At 38.1% G+C, this 14,451-nt stretch overlaps 1 protein-coding gene across 4 annotated transcripts in view; it reads right to left on the bottom strand.

Moving 5' to 3' along the window:
- Positions 1-12,733, bottom strand: part of LOC139964922 (choline/ethanolamine transporter flvcr2a-like) — a 33,595-nt gene extending 20,862 nt beyond the window's left edge. For 2 of the 4 annotated variants that reach the window (XM_071966990.1, XM_071966994.1), the window contains exons 1-2: positions 12,283-12,732; positions 8,654-9,210 (exon numbers count right to left, since the gene is read on the bottom strand). In XM_071966990.1, the coding sequence (XP_071823091.1) occupies positions 8,654-9,202 (549 nt within the window). In that variant the 5' untranslated portion in view covers positions 9,203-9,210; positions 12,283-12,732. Of the gene's footprint in view, positions 1-8,653; positions 9,211-12,282 lie in introns of all 4 variants that reach the window. The other 2 variants (XM_071966991.1, XM_071966993.1) reach the window with 2 other exon arrangements.
- Between the last annotated feature and the right edge of the window lie 1,718 nt (positions 12,734-14,451).

The raw sequence follows: 14,451 nt of genomic DNA, 5'->3' as shown, positions 1-14,451 counted from the left end.
TCAACCGACCAGTTTCGGTTCAGGGTCGTCCAACCGTTCTGCTCGGGGACTTCGCTCGGCAGCGACGTGTCTCGGCCATCGGGATCGTTTTACAATTCTTCTGCAAGGGGTTCAATTGATAGGGAAAAACACCGATATTATCTTCATCACCCTCAAAACTATTTCCTCCTCTTCTTCCTCAAGAGCTTACGAATATCCTGAGAGGTGAAGTCCTATTTCCTTGGAATCGGAAGATTCGGGAGGAGACAATTGATGAGAAGAGTGTTGTGGTTACATGTTGTAAACTGTATAATGCCGTATCGGTAAACAGCGGGGTGTCGGCTTTGGCTGAAAGGGTTCCTTTGATGACGTCAGATGAACTGCGGTGGGCAGCTTTGCTTTTTTTTACGAGTGGCAGCTCGAGAGGTCTCTAGGGAATACTTTGACAGCGAATTTCTGGCGTTTGAAGCTGTATTTACGGAAAGTTGTGCATGGGTGGTGTTGTAGTAATGTAGATAAACCATTCCAAGACATGAAAATTTTTCATTTCATAACCTCTTTAAAGGATATATATATCTTCTTATATTTGTGTGCATTTCTGGCTGCCAGTGGGAGACATAATTCAACCAGGATAAAGTTATGAAGATGTTTGGTTAAAACAATCCTTGTTGTACTGTATACCAGGCTCCACACTGTACTTCATACCAACGACGATATTAAAAAATTATGTATGTTTCCACTTTGGTCGGGAAAAATTTTGTGAAGGGATTTAGTCTATTAAACATCATTGCTATGTTATTGATGGCTACATCGAATGTTGATCTATCAAACATGATTCATAAATTACAACTTTTCTTTGTTTTTACAAGATTATTTGACTTGGAAACTTATATACTACAGTAGTATTGTAGTGAGTCATATTGACATTAGTGCACAATCTCTACAGCTCAATCATTTTTTAACCAGTGGCTCTATCTGCTTTATGGTACCTGGTATTACTGATGTATAGTATATTCCTGACATACCAGTACTATGAAACATGAGCTTTGAAGCTATGGGAGGGTAGGGGGATGCCCCTCACTCCCCCCCCCACACTTTTCAGGCTTCTAATGAATACATAACCATTATGAAAATCACTCCACTTCAGAAAAGCTATCTAAGTTCTCAGGTTTCCTTTTCATATCCAGATTTTTCCTTGCCTTCCCAGTTGCCCCCTGCCCCCCCCCCCTCCCCATCAGATCTGCTACTTATCAAAAATATATAGAACTAGACAAATAGTTTATGCAATGCATTAATGTGAAAAAAATTGTCAAATATGAGAGCACCATATAGGTCTAAGTCACTTTACTTGTAGAAAACTTCACAAAGGGGAGAGGAAACCCCTCTCCTTTTTAGTTTTATATGAGACAAGGTCAAGAGTCTTTAAATCTGATATATCACAAAAGTTTGAAAATGTAAAATAATTATTCCCTGATATCTGTACAGTACAGTTCTCACAGTTCTTGTAAATATAAATTTATTCTGTGACCTATAAATCTTAAGTAAAGCTTCCTCTAAGTAAAGGTCCTTGATACTTCTTAATATATCAGGTATCTTTCACATGTGTAGGCCTACTGCGTAATTAAGATTAAAATGGACTGCTACAGTACTCTGTATATAATGGTTATCAGATAAACAAGGTCAATGTACATTAAGAAAACAAATACAGTAATAAACAGAACTAGAAACAGTTGTGTACAAGTAGAGACCTGCTCACTTTTAAATGTTAAAAGTTTATTACACAGTGTTAATGAACTGGACAAACAGTATATAACAAACAGCAAAGTACCGTTTAATCCAATGGTGCATAGCTATACTGTACAGTATACACAGATGACACTAAACGATGAATACACTGAGTTTGTATACATAGAATTAGTCAGTCATGTAACAAGTTTTGCTTTTACACTAGCTACTGTAATCCAAGTTTGTTTTAAGCTTATGAACGGAGTGTAGGAGTGATTGTAAGTATAATGAAACCGTTCAAATTTTGTGCAGCAGGGCGAAAAGATAGAAACATTCCAAGCACTTTCGTTTGGGTGGGAGATCTAATATGTGAAGGGAGGCCATTGACGGGTTTGTGAATGGTCCTAGAAGGGTGTAATCTACTAACTAGATTACTGGTTCCCCCTAGAGTAGGCACACGGTCAAAGAGGCGCTATAATGTGACGCAAAATGTTTCAAAAGATACCGTATAATGGCCATGCAGTTTCCAAACTTCCCAAAAAGTGTTGTTTGGACATTTCTTTTTACAGTTATTAGGAATACTCTTTTTGTATGGTATCCAGAATTTTGTGACAATCTAAGTAGTGTTCACATTAATGTTTCATGGTCAGATGTTAAGTCCTTTTTCTTAGCAAGTTTTAACTAACCCTCACTGAAGTGTGTAGGCATATGTGGTACACCGTCAGGCATTAATTTGTTTTGCTTCAAACACTTTTCACAAACGGTAATGACCGAACCTATGGTGGCTTAATAGGGACATAGGAAAGAAAAATTTTGAGATAAAAAGTCAAACTTTTGATATAAAAAGTCAAACTTTTGAGATACAAAAGTAAAAAGTTTGAGATTTCAGGACACCCCCCCCCCTTCCCTATGTCCCTATGTACGAACCAAGATGCACATCTTAATCTTTAATGGAAATGTCCAAAGTAAGTGGACTTCCTTCCAAAGCCAAACCGACAGTGATCATGCTCGAGTACATTTATACCTAAACCAGTATTAGAATTTTAGCTACAAACAAGACACAAGTTCTTAAAAAGTTTTACTGGTTATTGGCTGAAAATCAAGTTCCCAGTGGCATTTATCCTGCACACATATTTACAGTACACATCTGGTTTACCGTACAGGTATATACAGGCTTATCGGAGCAGTCCATCAATATTTGCTGATACTTTATAGCAATACTGTAATATATGTGGCAATGCTGATAAGTATGGAAACCATGGAAATTTTTCTGCTGGCAACTATTCCTGTTCTGAAATGTCCAAAAGGGCAACCTGTGCCATTTTTGCTACTGCAATGTTCAGTAAAATCCACCGTCATTTAGCCAGTATTAAAAGTAGCCTGAATTTTGTGGACTTCATTGCACAGTTAATGCACCTCCCTCCCTTCATCTCAAAAACCCAAACCAATCTTCTAGACAGTTATATTTCTATCATCCTAGCTTGGTGCAGTCCTTCCAGTTAGAACAGACAACAACAAAAAGCCTAATTCATGTATACACAGGTCTATTACAGTACTCATTTTTATCTAGAATATATACAACCAAAACCACTCTTATATCAGTGTAACATGTAGTAATGTAATACATTTACCACCAGGACAGCAAGTTACAACATTTCGCACGATTCATATGTTAGTGTACAATCTGGAGGCAATAAAGATTTGAACTGTTATCATAAATGGTGTTATTTGTCTAACAGACAATAGCCGATATGTAAATTTAAGATCATAGATTATAACATCACTTGAAAGTTTACATACCCCAATTTTGCTTTCCTGTGCACAGTAAGCAGAGGCCATATATATATACTGTAGTTATGTAAATTGAAAGAGTCAATGGGGAGGAAGGATGTATGTCAATGTTTCCATTGTGGAAAAACACACTGACTTGCTAAATGCTTATCTATACCGCAACTGTTATGCTGGTTACTGTTTGTTCACCATTCTTTGCCTCAAAATTGATAACGGTGCTAAAAAGTGACCATAATAGTTGATACTGATGTTCATGGCCATCTTAGTCTTTTCTTTTACTATCCTGACAACTTATAGGCCTACTATAAATCAGTAAAATATTGATAGTCCTGTTTTATGGGACATCAATTTTTCTGTGGACCCCCTGCTAATCCTTTTGCCTCCATAGCCATCAATCCCCCTCCCACGCCCCCCCTTTTTGGGGGGCTACAGAACCCCAGTTTGTGAAATATGGGTCTGTAACTTTATATATATTGGAATGCAAATCCTTAAGAAACTTGTAAATTAGAATTATCATGAAAAACAATTTACCACAAAAATATTTCTCAGCCCCCCCCCCCTTCCCTGGAAGTTGAATCCCTTCATTCTGACCCAACTACCTCAAACATCATACCCATGGACTTATAGGCTTGTATGCACCATGTTTCATACAGTGTGCATGCCAGGATTTGTGTTTTCATCAGCAATCATGTATATAATATAGTTTCTATATAATTTCTTCCCACTCAATCAGCTAAAAGGCACAGTGCAGCAACATAGGTCCACACAACAGGATTTCCACCTGCAAAGTCTGAGCAGGCAACACCGGATATCCTTATTTTTATCCCTAAAAATAAGGATGTTAAAAAATACTTTCCTGTAATGCTTGTTACTGTTCATGAATTTTCAATGTAATTCTTAATACCAAACTCTTTTTGTACTCTCAAGATGGATATTGAAGTCTTGACGACTGAATTACTTACTTGCAGCCAAATTTCCTGTGTACATTATTTATGCTGTACCTTTCTGCCGGCAATCTAATTTCCTCAATTATTCATCATTTATCTTCTCAATAAATAGCCTAGGTAGTACACTGTAGTCACCGTACATAAATTCTAGTCCCCCGTCCACAGTTGTCTACAGGTAGTAAACACAAACGTTAATTAACACTGCGCTGTACTAGTAACCCACATTCGCTACAATGTTGTGTACAGGCACTACTGTGTTGAATGTGCTTATAAAACAGTTGTTGGACAGTAAGTAATTAATGCATTTATTATATTGTCCTGAAATTTAACTTTCCCTGTTATATGGGAATGGGATTCCTTAAGCAATGTTATCTCCATTTTAATGTACTATGATATTAAATTAAGAAAGATCAACACACCAGAAAAATTCTACTTCACCACCGGTTTCATCCTTTTGGGAGTCATCAGGCAAAGGAAGGTATCGAACCCAGCCCTAGTGTTACTGACCGAAGTCCTTACCACTCGACAGCAGTGGTTCTACTGGTGTGTGAGAGCGTAAAAACCGGCTTTGTATAACTGTCAATGAGGGCATATTACCCAAGGTAATGATTGTACAGAGTGCACCCCTGGTGCCTTGAATCTAATTTATTATATCTGTTATGCCACTTGCAGAACATACGCCTACAGTGGAATTATGACCTTCCTTACCGGCTTCGAATCGCTGGACATGTAATTAGCATCCATAGCCTAGTGGCTAGGGTGTCCGCATATAAAGCGGGAGGCCTGGGTTCGAATCCTGGTGAAGGCTGGAAGTTTTAGCACTGTTCTGAATTTTCCAACTCATTACGTTTTCAATTATATATATATGTACATATATATATATATATATATATAAATATGTAGAGCTCTAGCATTTACCTCACATAGCTACTACTAAGAATATTCAGCACTTTCCTTTAGACATGCTAACTCCTCTATACACATGCATACTGTACAAATACCCACTCTGCACACACGGTACAGTACGACTGCACCAATCTCTCCAAACAAATTACTTTCAATGATCGGCTCATATGTAGCAATACGCAATGACATCATTACAAACTGATCACATTTACAGCGATTCCAAGAATTCTCGAGCATCTGTTTGGTCTTGTCCATAAGACATCTCAATTTAAATGAGTCATCAGCTTCTAGGAATACAAAGGGTCATTGAGATACCAAGTGCTGTGTGCAAGAACAGCTAGCCAGCATATATCTGAGGAGTTGAGTGAATTGAAATGTAGCATAATGCCTTGCAGACAGCTAGCTAGCTAGCTAGAGGAACAATCACGATACTTGAATGAGTTACAGTAGTCTGAAAGCTGTATCTAGGCATTAAGTCTTGTCTTAAACAGTCAGAAAATGCATTCCTTTAGTTCATTATTCCATTTGCTCCAATAATTTATAATAAATACCCTTTATTAGTTTTAGTTTTTTTTATCAATTTTAACATCTGACATCCTGTTATTAATAAGCTGCCCTGGATTTCTTACCTCTTTCCACCTTGCCTTCAATTTTCAACATCAGCAGGTACAATATTAATTAATTAATTAATTAATTAATTAATCAACATATTCTGGTATAAAAATCCACCCCTGTAGTGCAATGTAGTGTGAATGCAGATTGTGAAGCATTGTACAATCAAAATAATGCCAGTAATAAGTGCCAAATAAAATACAACATTACATATGCAAAGATTTCTATATTCTTCTATAATTTTGCCATGTAAAGTAACGTAAGGTGTAAGGCACTGTACTGTACCCTATCATCATTGGTCATTTTCATGATGCTATTTGATGTCAAACAAGTTTCCATACTGTTCAAAATAGTCCACTAGTTAAAGGCATTGAAGACTCAACCCCAAACCGCGTATTGAAAAAGTTAAATTTCCGTTGCTTGCAAATGACGTTTTCTTCTTGTCGCTACAAAATGCAGACAGTAATGAAACGTCATACCTTGTTATCTTTAGCTGGACCTGAGATGTCCACTCTGCTATGTACACTGTGTTGTGGGTATTGACCGTAGCTGTACGTATTGACTGTACACTAGTGTCTAATTACTGACGGTAGCAAGCTGTGTGTGTATTTTCTCGGATTGATGGTGGTGTCTAACACTTCTGTAACACCTCATTCGAAACTAGTTCAGATTACCGGCATGAGACGTTTCTTTGTGAGCGAGTCTTCACTGCACCCTTTAAGTGTATTTTTCACACAGAGCTTATAACTTATCATTATAATATTGACAACATCAATGACACCAAACATTTTTTCTGCTCTCAACTGATAATCCTTTGTTTACTCCATCTGCTTCTTAGTCCTTTCTGTTAACTCTTCCAAAATATATTGATTCTTTTTTTTTTAAGAAAAAAGTCTTACAGTAAGTTTTACCATGCTGTTAAAAAATTTATTGGTGAGTTACCGATTAACAATTCAGGCTGCCTTGTTGAAAGCAAAATAACCAGTTTGCTCTCAGGCTAAGACCTCTTCAACTTTTCAGGTGTAAAAGCATGACCTACCTAGGTAGGTGCCATAACAATAGGCCAATTTTATTTAGTTACCTCACGCTACATTACCCACACACCATGAGGATAAACAGTTTATTCCAGTCATTGGCAATGCTTGTTTGAATCACCATTTCGAAAAAACTTCAAAAATCCAAAAAGAAAACAAAAAATATGTTGAACACCCACGGGAGGTCACATTCAAGGCTTTAATTTTAATATTCAGGGGAAAAGATCAGGTGTTTTCTGCTGTTTTGCAGTCCACTGGTCCCTGAGAAATATTTGTGGAATTTCTCTGATCACCATGAATGAACTTACTGTACTCAGGCAAGTAGTGGGTCTTGATTCAAGGAGTATTAAGTTTTACAGAGGAAACTGATAGATAGATAGAACAGGGTTTCATAACAACTCCCTGTACTGGATAGATCTAGACCAGGTTGTGCACTGGCAGCACAGTCAAATACTATACTGATTTCTCTTTCAAATACTCAAGGAATCTTCGAAGTTTTTAGCAAGATGTGCAATCATAGGCGTAGGAGGCAGGGGGCTGGGGGGGCTGCAGCCCCCCCAACCAAAAATTTTTCCAAAAGTTTGGGCAATATGCTGAGAATTTTTCGGGCACCTACTGAAAGAAAAATAATTTGGAATGTTGTGTTTTTCAATGGTTAAACTGAAAACTTTGGTTATATTTTTCGGGCAAGTTGTTACAGCCCCCCAAATCAAATTGGGCTCCTACTCCAATGTGTACAATCACTTCATTCCATCTCCCTTCTAGCTGGCTGCTGGATTACAGTAGGGAGGGTGGTCTGTGATCTGTCATATGGTCAAATGCTCTTTGAAAGCTTTACTTAGGCTATTATTATCTTCTTATTGATTTATCCTTGGAAACCTGATACATTTGGAATGTTAAGCCTAGCTTTTAAAAATCTCTGTCATTAGAATTTCATCAAAGTGTATCTTCTTTGTAGAAATATTCTTTTTGTATACAGGTGGAAAAAGGGATTGACAAATTATAAAGAAAAACAAAGAGATTTTGCAGCTGTTCAAAGTGACCTGATGACATCATCCAAACTTCTGTTGCCAGATGCATTATTACAAAGTTATTACAAACATTTTAAAAATTCATATCTTTGCAATGAAAAAAGCCATGACCATGTGGTTTTCACCTGTAAATTCAAAAAATTGTCAGCACTTTAGTAAAAGCAATTGATCAACCTTAGCAAACACAGTGGCGGAGCTAGGAGTATTGGTCAGAGGAGGCGGGAATGGTCTGTAGGGGCGCTTTCGACACTATCTAAGCAGAGCGCCACCACAGGTTGGCGCGGAGCGTACAGAAAAATTTTTGAGTAAAGATACTCCCTAGATAGCAGGAAATGACCCTTTCCGGGCCTTGCTAATTTGCAGATAAACGAAGAATATATAGGTGTCATTGCCATTTTGTCAGAAAATTACACCAACAAAATGTGACAAATGTCAATAGGTAGATGAGAGCGCAATACAAAAGTCAATAATCGCGAATAATTAAAAAGTAGTAACAAGCTAAAAAGGGCACCAGCAGTCCATTTGAGTCCGTCGGGGGGGGGGGGGGAAATCCGCTCCCTGACTGTATGGACGCTCTGCCACTGAGCAAACAGAGTATCCTTTTCAAGTGATAAATGATCTTACTTACCTGATTCCCAAAGACACCGATAGCACAGGCTGTTGAGACCTGCTCCGCTCCAAACCAGGTCGCTGCAACATGAGCCGGCATCCCCAGTATGAAAACTTGAGCGATGGCGGCTACAGTCTGCCCTGTAAACGCAAGTCCAAAGAGATCAGGGCGGGCACCAGCAAACTTCAACCAGGCACCCAGGCAGTTTAGACTGGCAGCTAATATCCCGATGAGGCGCAGTCCCGAGTGGTCTAACAGCCAAGTACCGGGTAGTATAAGGGGAATGTAAGCTAACATGTAGATCATAGAAAACCAATCTACCGCCAGTTGGCTGACGCCGTAAAAGTCTTTGACGACATTGCTAATGACGGAATACTGAATCCATTGTATGGCGTTACTCATCGACACTACGCAAAATAATCCCAGCATTATCCATCGCCGCTTGTAGACCCTTACTCTCTGCTCATCTTCAGCGTTCGCCAATTCTTCTTTCGTCTGAATGATGCCATTCTTCACCTGAACACCGTTGTTAACGGTCTCCTGATGAACGCCATTCGATTGTTCCATTTCTGCATCTACTTAAGAGAGAAGAGGTGCTCAGACTGTTATCAGTGTTAAATGCTGTTAGATTGCAAATTCTCGCCAAGAAAAAACAGTCATATATAAATCCTAATTGTTTGAATATTATTTATGTCAACCTTAATTACTGGTGACAGTAGGTTACTGTTTATGTAAGTAACACATGTATACCTACAGTAATGTACCTACCAGGCCTAGACAAAACGGTCTTCTCTCCATTGGTGAGTAGACTTTTAGCTTTGGCGAAGAGAAAATGCAATCTAGGCTCGCAATTTTGGCAAGTGACTCGTGTACTCAGTCAATACTCACTATAAGCATGACTGTCGTATACGCGTAGCGAACATATCACAGAATGATAAAAGCAGTACCTTTGCAAACTTAAAGTAAGTAAGTTTAAGTTAATTGTCAGCAGATTTTTTTCAGTTACCAGTCTCAATTGGAATTAACTGTGTAAATAGGTTCGGCTACCTGCACTTGCAATATATGGGAATTTCTCATGTGCAACTGTTGCTATGGCAACTGACATCTGTATATGGCCTAAGAGGCAAAGGAACTACCATATCTCATCCTCCATAATCTAGGGCAAGCAAGTGAGTTTAATTTGTCTAAGAATTAAGTGAGAACCAGAAAAGATCAGAAAATTTTCAGCTCTTATTTGTAGCACACACTTGTGGGCATCAAACACTTTACTTCAGGGTAAACATTTAACAGTATCAAATTTTTATCCAAATTGTTTCAATATCCAGGAAGAACAGTCTTCCAAAGTGAAACATAGACATATATGTATGAATAAAAGGACATTTTCTTTTACCAATTTTCAGCTAGTAATCAGCTCTGCCACCAACCACCCCTGAGAGTTACATATGACATTGTCTACATACTGTGAAATATTTTCACAACCTACTGCCATTTAAGCAAAAGTCATCTAGTATAAAGAACAGAGAAAATGGCCAATTTGGAGACCATTTTCCTGTTGACCCCTTGAGCCAAATTGTTCTCCCCTACCATTTGAGATTATAACCTGTTGACCCCTTGAAACTCAGTGGGTGAAAACTTTATAAAGCAGATTTCATTTCCTGGATGATTGTATGTTTTGATGAAGACCTAGAGAGCCCCAACACACTAAACTGAACTGAAATTGTCCAAACTATGCTCACCCCAAAAATATTTCATACCATTGGAGAATTCACTGATAAAAGGTATCTTTAATTTTGGAGTTATCATGTTTAAAAGGTTTTCATACTTTGACACCTGTTGACCCCTACCAATTTCAATAGGTATCTTGCATTCACCAAGCTGGATCTGCATACCGTGTACGAAGTTCAACAAAGATGTTATTTTTTGAGTTATCATGTTTACAAATTTTCAGACATTCCCCCCCCCCCACCCCCAAATGACCATTGAACTTCACAGAATAGAATAGGATTTTTGTACTCAATAAGATAGATTCAAAAAACAACTTAGTATGAAGTAAATCCACCATAAGCTGTTGGAGTTACAGTGTTTACACGCCATCACCATCGCATAGATTCCCTCTGCCTCCGACTAGGAAAAAAATATCAAGGCCTGGTACTTAGGAAAAGTTTTTACAAAGGAAAAATCACATCACATGCAATTACAACACTGCGCAGCAGTGAAATTTTGGCCAATATAGACGGTGATGAATTGTTCCATAGTTATTGCAGCTCCTCTATATAAAATGTGTCATGCTATTTAACGAAAACTTACGAAAATTGATGCATGTTATTAGAGTTTGAAAATTTGCATTAATTGGTCAAGCATTTGCAATGACACTAGAACAGAGCTTAACCAGAACAGTAAAGGGAAACAAACAAACTCAAATTAAATCAATTTAAGAAATATCAATTCTGCTTTGATAGTGCAGCACTTGAGAAACTGAAGCTGGGAATATACTGTTAAAAGTGAAGCTAAGTTCATGCTTGATAATAAGTTCTAAATTTGTATGGTTGTTCATTGTACATATTTCACAACAAGCTTTTCTAAATTATGTACATGCTTCACTACACAGTTTAAGTTAAATTATCATACTATATCCAAGACCACCTTCATCTTTGAAATGTCTTCAACAGAAAACTTAATTTGTTCTACAAAACCTCAACAACAGCATTCTACAAATATCAGCACGTACTACAAAGGGAATTTACATCTATTTTAATATTATGCATGCATTGTCTTATAAATTCTTATTCATTGTCTAAATTAATGATATCTTTACCCCTTATGTATATATCTTGCTTTTGTAAAGCATTTTGGATTTGAAAACAACATGCACACACATGTATAAATTTTGATAAAAACATCTCCCTTAATAACAGCACCCTTTTTGGTACGTACTATATTGCACAGTCCAGTGAACAGATTGGTAGCATATGAATCTGAAATTTACTAAGGTGACAAAAAATGAATTATAAATACTATCCTTTGTTTTATACGATCAAATACAAAAATTTCAATTGACAAGGTCTAAAAGAATTAATACTTTGGGGATACTACTTAAACTCACTCTTACATTGGACACAAAAATGAACGTTGTTCAAACCAATATTTATAAATAAGCTTAACATAAACCCTGTTTCTGAAGTTGTGATGATTTGGATCAGGTTTTTGGAAATCTTCATCATCGTTTGACTTCATATTTGTGAAAAAAAACAAATTGAGTGACTTGCCAGCATACTTTAGGTTGGGATGTGTTTTGGTTGCTGTAGTAAAAATCATGACAATGTTACTGCACCACTAAGAGCTAGCCTAGTAAGAATATATGTATGATGTCTGGTGTTAACTGATTTGGTGTAATAGCTACTAGGACTAATTCCCTAAAAAAAAGTATGTCATACTACATGGGCTTCACCTTAAAGTTAGTATCACGGTATGAATATTAACGTTAATTTACGCATAACTCTGCAATTCGCCGACTACTTTTCGCAACTATACGAGCAAAGTCAACACTAATTTAACATATTATCTTCGTTGCTTCTTCCAAGTAAGCTAACTGTCAGTGTTAGGCTATGAGTCATTCATAATAAAGTTGAAGCGGCTTATCGTCTTACCTGTAATTTAAATGAGCTAATAACTTATGTAGGATTCCACTAGACAAAGAGCGTCTCCGAATAAAACGAACTGTTTAGGTCCTTCCTCTCCTGGCTACGACAATAATATCTGTCTGTAAGTGGTAAACAAAACAAACCCATCCGCGAATACTTCAGCTTCTCAGTGCGAAATCGATGTGATGATCAGCTGATGTGAGGCTATTGTCAAATACATAATGGCTGTCATCAAGTTAGTGTTTGCGTGTGTGCATATTGCAGTTATTGAATGACGTCACATTTTTTTTGTACGGACAGACTATTGAGTCCGAGCGAAGGCCTTCAAAAAAACATCCAGGGCAGTGATTTATGGGGTTGGTTTTTATGCAGCCAGGGGAGCTCGATATTTAAGTTCCGGAGCCGTATGTATACGGCTCCGTTCAGTTCTTCAGACACCCGCCCTCCTTTTGCTCATACGCAAATTGAGAATCAACAGGCCACATTCTAAAAAATTGCGATTATGTTACAATGTGACGCAATTTAATTGACTCATAAATCACCAAGTTAGCGTGTTGGTTGTCGGTTGAATCTCGATCATTGTCAGTCATTGCAACTCTTCAAAGGGAAGATGCACGTGTTCAAACAACATGCCTGATGTGAATGGTTTTCCATGAAATTTACTTCAATTACTGCAACTGAAGCATGAGCTATTTATATTCAGTAGAAATACATTTAAAATTTTGAAACTTGGATTGTTAAAGCGTGACAAATTAAAAGTTACAATTAAGTGAATCACAGACTGTTTTAATAACTTATTGCTTTAGTTCTACCCACTACCACATGCTAATGCGCCATACTCACTACCGGCCACACCCCTAACAACCCTGCCCCGAACCCCTACCAAACACAGCACCTATACTCTATCAAAAACATCTCGCCATTCCCTATCATTGAAGGGTGTGAAGACTCGCGCAAAAAGAAACGTCTAATGCCGGTAATCTGAGCTAGTTTCGAATGAGGTGTAACAGAAGTGTTAGACACCACCATCGATCCCAGAAAATACACACACAGCTTGGTACCGTCGGTTATTAGACACTAGTGTACAGTCAGTACATACAGCTGTGGTCAATACCCACAGCACAGTGTATAAACGATACAGCGATGGACATCTCAGGTCCAGCTAAAGATAACAAGGTATCACGTTTCATTACTGTCTGAATTTTGTAGCTACACGAACAAAACGTCACTTGCAAGCAACAGAAGTTCACTTTTTCAGATTGCCGCACACTGTTTGGGGCGAGTCTTCAATGCCTTGAAAGACAAAAGTGCTTGTCAGCAGCTACTCTGCCATTTCTTTAGAATGCATCATGTTTCTTTTCTTCTCTTCTTTGAGGCGAGGAGGGTTATTATGTATCCCCATACCTCACCCCATGGTTCCAGTGTCCCTGAAATCAGATATACCGGTGTTTCCTCACGCTACAATGAATTTGATCGTGAAAGAAAAGGTCCTGCCACATGATACCGAATTATGAATGGACTTCTGATAGAGGACTATAGGCTATGTTCATTAAAAGCTAGGTGCTCCAAGAATAGACATATGGAAAAAATGGTTACAAGTAATCTGGGCATATCGATGCAACAGAATGCATAATTTATTCAAAAGTAGCATATGTAGTTACAAAATTTACTAAAATTCATAAAATGCTCATATGCGCCTCCTCAAAACCTCCTGACAATGCCATCTTTCCTCCCCCTCACCCCCCTCCTCCCCAGCCCATCACACCAACTGTAATGGCGCCATTTTTCCTACAATTCTCCCATATCTTTCCCGTCCATCTCATGTCCTGAGGCTCACCCCATCAACCCTCCTCATCATCCCACCAACCCCTTCTTCTCACCCCACATCCCCCTGGCCATTCCATGGCACTCTTGTCCATCACACTAGACCCTTCTGCTCATCTCACTCAGCACCCTGCCCGTTCCACTCTCCTTGGCTTGGAAACACCACCAATCTTCCTATTTATTGTCATCTTTTATGGTGACCTTTTGAATAGCATCACAAAGCATGTTTACACATGCATATCACCTTTGACTTCAATTCACAGCCAGAATGTGAAATTCTGCTGTAATCCAAGTAGTGCAGCTCCATAGGGAAATGAGTTATGGTTGATTTCAGCCTTCTTTAGTTCCTGA

Source organism: Apostichopus japonicus, chromosome 23, assembly GCF_037975245.1.
Source record: "Apostichopus japonicus isolate 1M-3 chromosome 23, ASM3797524v1, whole genome shotgun sequence".
In the NCBI taxonomy this organism is placed as follows: domain Eukaryota; kingdom Metazoa; phylum Echinodermata; class Holothuroidea; order Aspidochirotida; family Stichopodidae; genus Apostichopus; species Apostichopus japonicus.
This window is presented reverse-complemented; position numbering and strand designations above follow the sequence as displayed.